The following is a 12947-nucleotide window of genomic DNA, read 5'->3' on the forward strand; positions in this document are numbered from 1 at the left end:
AACAGAGAGTAGAAATAAATGGGTCTTTTTCAGAGTGGCACGCAGTGACTAGTGGAGTACCACAGGGATCCGTGTTTGGGTCCCAGCTATTCACAATATATACCAATGATTTGGATGAGGGAACCAAATGTAATATTTCCAAGTTTGCTGATGACGCAAAACTGAGTGGTGAGGAGGATGGCAAGAGGCTTCAAGGCAACTTAGACAAGTTGAGTGAGCGGGCAAATACATGGCAGATGCAGTATAACGTGGACATGTGTGAAGTCATCCACTTTTGCAGGAAAAACAGAATGGCAGAGTATTATTTAAATGGTGATAGATTGGGAAATGTTGATATACAAAGGGACCCGGGTGTCCGTGTGCACCAGTCACTGAAAGCAAGCATGCAGGTGCAGCAAGCAGTTAGGAAGGCAAATGCTATGTTGGCTTCATTGCAAGAGGACTTGAGTACAGGAGCAAGGATGTCTTACTGCAGCTATACAGGGACTTGGTGAGGCCACATCTGGAGTACTGTGTGCAGTTTTGGATCAGTACATAGGATATACTTGCCATAGAGGGATCGCAGCGAAGGCTCATCAGACTGATTCCCTGGATGGCAGGATTGTCGTATGAGGAGATTGGGCCGACTAGGCCTGTATTCACTGGAGTTTAGAAGAATAGAGAAGATCTCATTGAAACATATAAAATTCTGACAGGGATGGACAGACTGGATAAAGGGATGATGTTTCCTCTAGCTGGGATGTCTAGGCCAAGGGGTCACAGTCTCAGGATTCAGGGTAGGCCATTTAGGACTGAGATGAGGAGAAATTTCTTCACTCAGAGGGTGGTGAACCTGTGGAATTCTCTACCACAGAAGGCTGTGGAGGCCAAATCACTATATATTTAAGGAGGAAATAGATTTCGAGACTGTAAAGGCATCAAGGGATTAGGGGGAGAGCACAGGAGCGCGGTGTTGAGATAGAGGATCAGCCATGAGTCATATTGAATGGCGGAGCAGACTTGAAGGGCCGAATAACCTACTCGTGGCTCCTGTTTTCTATGGTTCTGAATGGGCCTTGTATCCAAGTAGAAATGCCCTAATGTCCTTTAGGGAAGGAAATCTGCTGTCCTTCCCTGGTCTGGCCTACATGTGACTCCAGACCTACAGTAATGTGGTTGACTCTTAAATGTCCCCTGAACTAGGGATGGGTAATAAATGCAGGCCTGACCAGTGACACCCACATCCCATGAATGAATTAAAAAAGGGCTGATTAGTGATCCTCAGAACCCCAATTCTCTTTAACTTGGAAGTGAATAGACAGTTTAAAACACAACTGTTTACAACACAACATTTTAAGAGGAGTCATACGGACTGGAAATGTTAACTGTCTTTCTCTCCACAGATGCTGTCAGACCTGCTGAGTTTTTCCAGCAATTTTTGTTTTTGTTGCAGATTTCAAGCATCCCCAGTATTTTGCTTTCACAACATTTTCAACACTTTTTTGGGGGACTTTAGAGACTCTCAGTCTATTCATTGTTAGTACACAGGTGCTACCATTATCTCCAAGCATTAACACCTCACACCTTCTTCCCAGCAAAATAATCTGGGTTCCCTCCAATCTCTAACAATCAAACCATCCAGGTTCGCCATAAGGCAGACTTCAGAACAGGTCACATGGCCCCCTTTATTTTACCCTAAATTAAAAAGACAGTCTCAAAACATAACAATTTTATAAAACTCACAATTGTAATATTTAGAACCTAATTGTCAATAAGGAACAACTCGAAACACAAGCCTTTCCAAATCTCTAAACCCACAACATTTAAAACAGAGTAAAACTGTAAATGAAAGATATAAATACAAGTGGGAAGGTGCTGCTTTTGCTTCAAGTGCCAAGGCTTGGGGCTGTAACATATCCCAGTGGATGCAGATTGGCAATCCTTATTCTGATCATACATCACATTCTCTACTACCGAGGGCAAGCAATTGTGCCTGGGATTTGCTCAACTGTTCCCATCCGGCTCATTAAAAATGCATTCAACTTGCTTGCAGCAGCTGCTGCAACATTCTGACGTTATAAAGCACAGCTCAAGAGATTCTCGTCGTTTGGGCTAGGAGAGTTGGGGGCTGGCGAGTAGGGACAAGAACAGAAGGAACAGCAGCCAGGCCTTCAATTTCTGATGACAATCAAGTGATTCCCTGCTGCAAGTGTAAAAGAAAAGTCAAGTGAAATAACACACACAATGCAATCTCATAAGACGTTAGGCAGATTGCAAAGGAAGGAGGCATTATTGGGAAGTGACCAAAAGCTTAGCTAAAAAGGTAGGTTTTTTAAGGAGCTTCTTAAAAACCAGAGCGAGCGAGCGAGCGCGAAAGAGAGGCGGGGGGGCGAAGAGAGAGAGAGAAAGAGAGCGCGTGCTCGGCAGAGAGAGAGAGAAGTCATCCAAGTCCCTAAATTAGATTACAACCTGATTGGATACAGCAATAACCTCATTATCCACACACCAAGAATCTTATCGTGTAATTGGCAACCATCAACTGCAATTGTGTGCATTTTTAATTGAGAAACTTAAGTGAAAGGCCAAAGGTCACAGCATTGGACATCAGCAAAGTTGAACTTCAGAAGGGATGGAAAAGAGAAGGAGGCAAGTCAAAAGTAATGGTTAGAACTCTACCAAGTGGTAACACCATCACTTCCGTGTCAGAAGATTGTAGGTTCAAATCCCAATCCAGGACTTGAGCACATGCGTAACCTAGGCGGAACTTCACAACATGACAGAGGGAACACTGCACTGTTAGGGGTGCTGTCCTTCAGATGAGACACTAAACTCAGGTCCATCAGTCCTCTCAGGTGGATGTTAAAAAAAACCTCCAGAACAGCAGCAGAAAGGTTCTCTTTGTGGCCTGGCCAATATTTCTCCCTAACCAACACCACTAAAAGCAGATTACCTAGTCATTTAGTTCATTGCTGCTTGTGGGATCTTGCTATGCACAAATTGGCTGTCCTGCTTCCTACATTACAAGAGTGAAAGTTTTGATAGCATGGATACAGAGAAAACATTTCACTTTGTGGGGAAGATCCACAAGAGGAAGAGGCCCTCCATGTAGGATGTTCATCAAGAAACGCAATGCAGAATTCAAAGACACTTCTCTACTTAGAGTGGTAAAAATGTAGAACTCACTACCACAGCCAATAGTTTGGATGCATTTAATGAGAAGCTAGACAAGCATATAAGGGAGAAGGAAATAGAGGGTTACGATGATAGATTTAGATGAGGGAAGACGGCAAGAGGCTTCGGTGAAGCATCATGGACTGTTTGGCCCGAATGGCCTATTTCTATGCTATACATCCCATGTAATCTTATGTAATAACTACGCAGCAGAAAAGTATTAATTGGTTGTAAAGTGCTTTGGAACATCCTGAAAGATGCCATATAAAATGAAAGTTCTTTCTTTCCTTTTAGATTTAAGTACAGCAGCTGTTTGAACCCACAGAATCAGAAGCAAAGGCAATAATCACAATTTAAAATTGCAAGGAGCTAGGGCCAGAAAGACTTCTTTTCAATGTATTTCAGAGTCAAACTGGGCAAATATCATGCAGTACTCATTAAATTGTTCCACATCCAGGGGAAAGAATGCTCATTTTAAAACATTTTAATGTGCTGTTTAAAATAAAAATGGACATTATCTACTCTATCACAACTAAATAATTAGCATTTTTCAAAAAAGGAGAACACAGTGAGCACTAATCTTTTATATGTGCATATGGAATGCAAAACTGCAAGTATCCTCCACACTCCAGACCTCCCTGTCGCTTGCCATTTCAACACCACCCTGTTCTCATGCCCACATGTCCGTCCTTGGCCTGTTGCATTGTTCCAGTGAAGCTCAACGCAAACTGGAGGAACAGCACCTCATCTTCCGACTAGGCACTTTACAGCCTTCCGGACTGAATATTGAATTCAACAACTTTAGATCATGAACTCTCTTCTCCATCCCCACCCCATTTCCGATCCCCCCTTTTTTCCAATAATTTATATAGATTTTTCTTTTCCCACCTATTTCCATAATTTTAAAATGTATTTCCATCCATTGTTTTATCTCTGCCTTTTAGCCTATTTCGATTCCTTCACCCCTACCCCACCCCCACTAGGGCTATCTGTACCTATATTATCACATTCCTTAGATAATATCACCAGCTTCAACACCTCTTTGTCCTTTTGGTTATCTCCACCTATCACTGGCCCTCTATCCAGCTCTACCTGTCCCACCCCCCCCCACCCCGCCCCCTTAAACCAGCTTATATTTCACCTCTTTTCTATTTTTCCTTAGTTCTATTGAAGAGTCATACAGACTTGGAACATTAACTGTGTTCCTCTCCACAGATGCTGCCAGACCTGCTGAGTTCTTCCAGGTATTTTTGTTTTTGTTTTGGATTTCCAGCATCCGCAGTTTTTTGCTTTTATCCTCCACACATATCTGAATGCTGTTTAACAGAGATGTAATTGATTTCCCTCCTCTGTCACTTCATCTACCTCCCTCTCACAGACCCCAACATCCACCACTCCCCCACCCCACCCAGCCACCCACCCCTGCTCCCAACTCTCTCCCTTCCAGGGGAAATCAGATTTTTTTTTTTTAAATTTCCCCCTCCATTTCTGAGATTTGGTTTCCCTTTGCATACAAAGCTACTCAGTATAATTCTGACCAAGTTGCTTTCATTGGCACGGTAGTGCTGGAATTAGGTACAGTTACAGTTAGGTGTTCAGCCCTTCACACAGAAACCACTGCCCGAGAAAGTTAGGCCTGGAAAATGTACTGGGTCTGAAGTCCAGGGCAGAGGAACAGGGCCACCACTCGGTTTTGAACTAAAAAGCCAACACAAAACAAAAAAAAGTTGTCTTTCCACTGCTGGCCCAGGAAACCAGCATAATCAAACATTGCACACCCAGTCACAGTGACAAGCCATGCCAATCTCAAGCCAAACATCACGCAGGGTTGCCAATTCTGGTCACACATATTCCACAGGTTTTGTCATTTTGTGCTTGTGCTTACCAGTCGTATGAGTGAACACATCAATCAGATGTGATTGCCTTATGTATCTTCGGAACTGAATTGTCTTTAGGAGATTGTTTTATTAAGTGTTGCTGAAGTTAGACAAAGAAAAGTTGTTCCCATTAGCCGATGGTACAAGGACTAGAGGACAGAGATTTAAACGCTAATACTGTGGATGCTGGCAATTTGAAGTAAAGAACAGAAAATTGTGGAAATACTCAGCAGGTCAGGAAGCATCTGTGGAGAGAAACAGAGTTAGCGTTTCAGGTCAATGACCTTTCTTCTATTTCTCTCCACAGATGCTGCCTGACCTGCTGAGTATTTCCAGCATTTTCTGTTTTTATTTTATGACACTGATTTCCGGTTTTGGACAAGGGGTGAAGGGGTGATGTGAGGAAGTTGTCTTTTTTTTTAAAATACAACGAGTGGGAATGACCTGGAACTCTGCCTACAAAGGTGATAGAATCAGAGACAATTAATGATTTCAAAAGGAAATTGGAAGGGGACTGGAGGGCAATAAACTTGCAGGGCTATGGTATGGAGCAGGGAAATGGGAATGTTTGGATTGCTCTACAAAGAGATGCAGGACTTGGTGGGCCGAATGGCTTCCTTCTGTACCATAATGACTCAATTACCCTACCAGCCCAGTCCTTTCCCTGCCACCCCCTCTAATATTTTTACAAATACTAAATGGAAGTGTACAAAAGAAAAGAAAAAAAAATTACATGTCTTCAATACCCTGGAATTGTTTGCAGCAATGTCCAAGAGTATTGCAATATGGTGTCAGCTGTTGTGGCTCATTGATGAGATCTCAAGGCTTATAAACTTAAACATGAACGCTTTATTGTTAACATTTAACTATTTGCAGATCCCAGGTTACTATCATGCACAGTGCTGCTTCTCCACACAGGCTGCTTCCAGAGTGTTCTCTCTAGACTGTTCACTCAGTCAATTACCACATGACTCCATACATCATACCGTGGGTGGGGCTATTCTCCAGTCCCACATTAACTTTTGCTCTGCCAAACATCTTTACATTAAAATGGCACACAGGCATATAAACATGAATTTTTTTTTTGTATGATGTTGCAATTCCTGGAGACTGCAAGATAGTCTTGAAAGTTTGGTAACTCTAGATACACATCCATCAAATCTAATAATCGATCACAAAGAGAACAATAAGTTGGATGTGTTATTTATCCAAGTGATGTCGTCCAGGAGAGCGACATACATTTGTGTTTTTAGAAGGTAAGAAGATCTAACCCTATTTGCATGGGACAGCAAGGAGGAGAATCTTTCTGTTGTTTTTTTCTTTAAAAAAAAAAAGAGTTCCCTGGAAACCTGTCCATTAATTCTGTTTGTGCAGACATACCCTCGCCTTGGCCTCCCATGTGACTGGCATTTATTCAAGGTTGAACGCCAGAAGCAGGAGGCATCGGAATACAAATTGAATATCAGGCATGTTGCAGTTGGGGGTTGGGAGAAAAGGAAAAATAAATCACAAGGAGGGCAAAATGAAGGCAGCCCAGCAGCCGTATCCTTGCAGGATACTAACCCTACTACACGTCCATTCAGCTTTAATATCCAGCAGACCAGATTTCAGTTTAACCTCTCAGTTGTAGGGCAGAAATTGAGAAAGATTGGAAAGATATCCTTAAAAGTCCATTTCACCTCATTTAAATATATTAAAATGACAATATCATGAGGGCTTTGATAAGAGTAAATAAGGAGAGATTGGTTGGTAACTACAGGACACAAGTTTAAGATGATTACCACGAAAGCCATAAGGTGAGTCAAGGAGAAATTTGTTAACGCAGTGAGTTATTACTTGGAATGCATGACATGAAAAGGGCTGTGGAAGCAGATTCAATAGTAACTTGCAAAAGCAAATTGGTTTACACACTTGAAGGAAAGGAGGCTATGGGGAAAGAGCAGGGTGTGACCACTCTTTCAAAAAGCTGGCACAGGCATAATGGGCTGAATGGCCTCCTTCTGTGCTATATGATTCTGTGATACCACATTATCTGAACAGTGAAATTGTTAATGACAGGACCAGTCTCCAAATGACGTCACAGATAGAGGTCATCAACCCTCCAGCATTAACCGAAATCCCTCAGGAATTAAGACATTAATCTCCAGGACACTGCCAGAGCAACCCAGGAGAAAAATTTTGATTTAGTCATAAAAATATTGAAGGAGGATGAAAGAGGGTTATTTGACTAGGTGGTGCAGTTAGAAGAGAGGTCATGTGATGAAGATTGTGTCCCACGTTTGGCAAACCTAGTCACAGGTGAAAGGTCAAGTGTTTCCAGCAACAAAGCCACTGATCAACACAGTCAGCAGCCATTCGGCCCATCATACCAACACCGGCTCTTTAACAGAGCTATCCAATTAATCCCACTCTCCTGCTCTTTCCCTATGACCCTTTTAAGTTATTTTCTCTTCAATTATTTATCTAATTCTCATTGGAAAGTTACGACTGAATTTGCTTCCCCCGCCCTATCAGGCAGAGGATTCCAGATCACCACAACTTGCCGTGTAAAAAATAAAAAATAAACTGCGCAGAATGCGATGTGAACGCACAGGTGTAAAAACGCCAGATGGAATAGAATGCATCTTTGTCACTGCGAAACACTAAACCGGAAGAGGAAAGAAAACTACTGAGAGAAAGAAAAATCCCTTCACAAAAGACAACACACAAGAAATGCTGAGTGGAATGCAAAGCAAAAGACTTGGAAACCAAATAGGACAAGCACAAGCTTTTCTCTTAGAAAAGGAGGATAAACAACTCCATGCTCTCAATAAATTCAATGCTGGACAAGAGCCACCTCCCTGGTTTGTTGGGTCAGCGTATACAAAAAGGCAAACAAATAGCCGGCATTTTCTTTCAGGACTGTATCTGCATTTAGCCCGGCATTCAAATCCTCCCCACGATGCCACCACCCCTCACAAGAAAATAATCAGAGGGAAAAAAAAGTGATGGATTTCTCTTGGGCAAGAGCTGATTTTACACTAACTTAGTCTGGCGTGTGATTTTTACAAGCGAAGAAACCATTCCTCTCCAGAATGTTAATTGTTGTGGAAAGGCGATGTGCGCAGGAAGGATGTGAAAGCATTGGAGAGAGTGCAGAAAAGATTTATGAGGATGTTGTCAGGAATGGAGAATTTTAGCCAAAAGGAAAGGATTGGATAGACTGGGGCTACTTTCCTTAGAACTGAGAAGGCAGAAGGGAGATTTAATTGAGCTGTAAAAAAAATTAAAAGGGGCCTGGAGAGTGGATAGAAAGGACCTGTTTCCCTTAGCACAGAGGTCAATTTTCAAGGGGGATGGATTTAAAGTGATTGGTGGAAGCGAGTTATGGAATATTTATTTCACCCAGTGAGGTCAGGAACTTACTGCCGGAAAGGGGCAATATTCTTTGCAATATTTTTGTAACCAAATCAAATTTTAAACATACCTGAAGTGCTGTAACCCATGGGAATACAGACCAAGAACTGGAAAATGGGATTAGGCTGCATAGCTCTTCTCAGCTGGCACAGACACGATGGGTCAAATGGCCTCTTTCTGTGCCGTAAGTTTTCCATGTTCCTATTCTCAATCGAAAGATGACACCTCTGACAACGCAGTGCTCCCTCAGTAATGCACTGGAGGGTTCCTCCTCCTTCAGGTACAATGCCTTAAGGTGGCATTGAAGGCCATGGACTTCCATTCGATTGGTCCATTATTATCCTTGGCAAAGTACTGCAGTGGTTTGCTGTTGCTTTTTGCAGCGTGACTGATCAGGACATTCTCCTGCTCTTACCACCTGGCATCAGGTGTGTTGGAAGGATTTAGAGGCTGATTATCACCCTGTTTGGCCACGTTCTGAATGTACCTTCTGTGGCCATCAAATCCTGAACTGGGACTTGAACCTAGAGCTTCTGGCCCAGAGGTAGCGATGCTACCACTGGCACCACAAGACTTATTTTGGATTTTAGGCTCGAATCTCTGAAATGGGACTTGAACGCTCAACTTTTTGTCTTGGAGCCAAAGTGCCACCCAATGAGCCACAGCTGATACTTTCACCAATCCAGAACCTGCTGATGCAGAAGCAAATGCTATCAACCGAGTTAAACTGACGGTACCATGCCAAGATTCCACAGGTCCTGCCGCTTCCAAATGATTGTATCACTTTCTTAAAAAAAAAACTATGGTCTTGATTTCAGCAATGGGAGAATTGTACCAGATCACCATCATCAAAAGTATGAAGTACTTAATGCTAATGCTTGATTACCCAGTATGAATGTCAAAGTGTAAAATACTTACGCATTGCAGTAAGGCTTCTTATCGTAACCTTTGTAATTCTTCATGTTTAAAGTCATTTTGCAGACCTCACACTGGAAACATGCTTTATGCCATAACTGTAACAAGAACAGAAAATAGGAGTATTAAGTTAATTATTTTTGAAAGAAACAGCAATCACATTTGGCACTCATACCCCAATGTCAAGAAAATATAAATAGCTTGGCTTTGATCAAACAAATCAGGAGAATGTTGCAAGGTAGAATCATTTGTCCCTGGGTTGCGGTCAACGCAGATTGTCGAGGAGATAATGATAGAAGCATTTAAAATGATGAAAGCGTGTGATGAGGTAGAGATCGAATCAGACTGTTTCCAGTGGTTGAGGGGTCTAGAATGGAGAGGGTGCACAGACACGAGTTAAATACAAGAGATATAGAAGAGAAAACTATTCAGAGTTGGAGGTCTGTGAAGTTCACTTCAAAAAGGTTAGTGGACGAAGCTGAAACCATGTCAACATTCAAGTAAAATTGGATAGGCAGAAGAAAAAAAAAAGAGGGATGGAGGAATATTGGAACAGGGTGGGTTGGTGAGATTAGGACCATTTGCTCGCAGAGAAAGTACCAACATGGGCTGATCGGTTTGAAATGCCCATTTGTAATTTCTATGAATTTTGTAAAATCATCTGCATCATAGCTGTAGTCATGTCATCGTTCCAAAGATGTCTTCTAAACTCCAAGTCTTCTAAGCACCAAGTCTCAGTTGGTACAACCCCTTCAAAAAGCCTTTTCAATCTTCTTGCTTATCAAATTTTCCTCCCCTCCCAACCATTCCAAAGGCTTTGATTTACCCACCCCCTCAGCGTATGATTCCAGTACCCAACTCTCAACTGGCAATCCCTCATCTGAGCCTCACCTGGTGAATGACGACACCACCTGGAATTGCAATCTCTGGTTGGGCCTACACCTGGAATTTTCATCATATGACCTCCCATTTCCAACTGTACCATTTCAATCCCTCCACTCCACTCCAGCCATTGACTCCAGCCTGATTCACCCATCCCCGCAAAGCCCCAAATCCCCCAGTCAATTTGAAAGTGACTTATGACTGTCAAAAATCAACCAAACAGACTTTTAACCCCCCACCCCCACCCCCATCTCCAATACTTTCATTAATAATTGAAAGGGTTCAAAGCAATTTCTCCCAGAGGGTCGTGAGCCTTTGGAACTCTCTTCCTCAAAAGGCAATGGAAGCAGGGTCTTTGAATATTTTTAAGGCAGAGCCAGATAGATTCTTGATTAACAAGGGGGTGTAAGGTTATCAGGAGTAAGCAGAAGGTTACAAACAGATCAGCCATAATTTTCTTGAATGGTGGAGCAGGCTTGAGGGGCCAAGTGGCCTACTCCTGTATGCAAAGCATAATTTTTGCATGACCCTACAATTCGTCTCCCAGGTTTCTTGGGCCAGTGACAATGAGATTAATCATTAATTCCTGGAGACTCCGGGACAGTCCTAGAGGCTTGGCAACCCCAAGCACCACTACTGCCCTGTCCTTGCTCAACATGCTACTACTATCAGGGGTCAGTCCATCTTCCTATCTCAGGTCTGCTGAAGCCTATTACAGCACCCCTACCTCAGACTAGCTAACTAACTATAGTCCAGGGGAATCAAATCTGCAACATATCCCCTAAATTACAGAGATGTTTCAAACAGAATTTAGAACAGAGATGCAAATACTGGTAATACACAGCAGGTCTGATCACATCTGGCAAGTGTACCTAACAAAACGAAAGCCAAGGAACAAGGAGCCAAAGAAATTAGGAGTCTTGACTTCTAATTCTTTCTTTCACTCCCTCCCCTGTTGTCTTAGTTAGTCCAATTAAGGGGGCTTGTTTATTTTTTCCAATTTGGTGTTGTCCTTAGAACATAAGGATAAGAAGAAATTTAATAGCGGTGTTCAATGTCATGAAAGGTTTTAATAGAGTAAATGAGGAGAAATCATTTCTGATAGCAGGAGATTGCTAACCAGAGGATACACAATGAAAAAAGGTGTCATGGAGGAGACTTTTTTAGTGAGTTCCGATGATCTGGAATGCATTGCCTGAAAAAGTGAGATGGAAGCAGATTCAATAACAACTTTTAAAGCAAAATTAGATATTTATTTGAAGAGGAAAAATTGCAGGGCTGTGGGAAAGAGCAGTGAATAATAGGACTAATGAGATAACTTTCAAAAGAGTCACAGTGAATCAAATGGCCTCTGTTTGTGCTGCATCACTCTGTGATTCTGACGAAAGAGTTGATCGCACAGATAAAAGCCCAGACGCTCTTCAGATCTGTCACACCTACTATTTCCTTTAACACCTCAGGTGAAGTATAAACCACTCACTGTGTGGCTGTGCAGTGCAGGCCAGTTCCCACAGCCTCGGCAAAATGGCAAGTGGTTTTTATAAAATTAGAACTGCAAACATGCCGCCTTTTCCAGCCATGGGCCCTTGCCCGCAGCTGGAGGTGGTGCAGAAAACCCAGCCAGACAACACACTGTTGCTTGCCCTGAAACCAACTTGTGCCACAAAGCATCTACATTTGCCAGTATCGCCTGCCCAAAGGCAACTGCTGAACCAGAGTGTCAGCACATGAACCTTTAAATTGGCTGAAAAAAGTTCACAAAATCATGTTATGTTCATATGTAAATTAACTGCTTGAAACCTATTCAATGCCCCTGATTCAGGAATCCCATTTCATAGACAACACTCAATGTTACAAATTGCAGCTCGTGTTAGTTACCCAGATTCAGTACCACCGGGTCCTCCTCATAAGTGGATCCTCTGTCCCTTACGATCAGGATTTTGCCTTCCTAGCCGAATATCTAGTTATAGGAATAGCATGACTTGGGGCATCTACAAACAATGACATTCCTTGCTATATGAACAGGATGCTGTAATCTTGCACATGCCACTTCTTGTCCTTCAGCAAGTTTCTGAAAGGCGGACTGATTAACGTTGTGGCGACATAAGGTCAAATATATACTAATGAACCAATTTATTTTGTGAACGATAAAGGACGAAGAAGGTATCTGTTGCAATGAATTGCAACTCATCTTAAAGTGCCCCTCAGACAGTAGAAAATAAAACAAGAAAAGCAAAATACTGCAGATGCTGAAAATCTGAAATAGAAACAGAAAACACTGGAAAAACTCAGGTCTGGTAGCACCTTTGGAGAGACAAAGAGTAAAAGTTTTGAATCCAACATGACTCTACATCCAAACTGCTGGTTCTGAAGAAGTCATACAGACTGGAAACGTCAACACTGTTTCTCTCTCCACAGATGCTGCCAGACCGGAGTTTTCCTAGAAAATAAAACAAGTTGCACTGCACTTGCTAGTGCATTGTTTAGGGCTTATCAGGTCCGGAGTTTCTCTAAGTCGAGTCCAACAACTTGCATTTATGTAGCGCCTTTAATTTAGTAAACGTTCCCAAAGTGCTTCACAAAAGCACTATCAAACAAAATTTGACAACGAGTCATTTGAGATGTTAGGGCAGGTGACCAAAAGCTTGGCCAAATAAGTAGCAGCGTCTTCGAGGAGGAAAGAGAGCAGAGGGGTTCAGGGAGGCAATTCCACAGCTTAGATGCTCA

General features: G+C 42.4%; 1 protein-coding gene across 2 annotated transcripts in view; it reads right to left on the reverse strand.

Moving 5' to 3' along the window:
• Positions 1-12947, reverse strand: part of lasp1 (LIM and SH3 protein 1) — a 148712-nt gene that overhangs the window by 102618 nt on the left and 33147 nt on the right. For both annotated transcript variants that reach the window (XM_078529367.1, XM_078529366.1), the window contains exon 2: positions 9342-9436. In XM_078529367.1, the coding sequence (XP_078385493.1) occupies positions 9342-9436 (95 nt within the window). The remainder of the gene's footprint in view (positions 1-9341; positions 9437-12947) is intronic.

This window comes from Cetorhinus maximus, chromosome 25 (assembly GCF_964194155.1).
Source record: "Cetorhinus maximus chromosome 25, sCetMax3.hap1.1, whole genome shotgun sequence".
In the NCBI taxonomy this organism is placed as follows: Eukaryota; Metazoa; Chordata; class Chondrichthyes; order Lamniformes; family Cetorhinidae; genus Cetorhinus; species Cetorhinus maximus.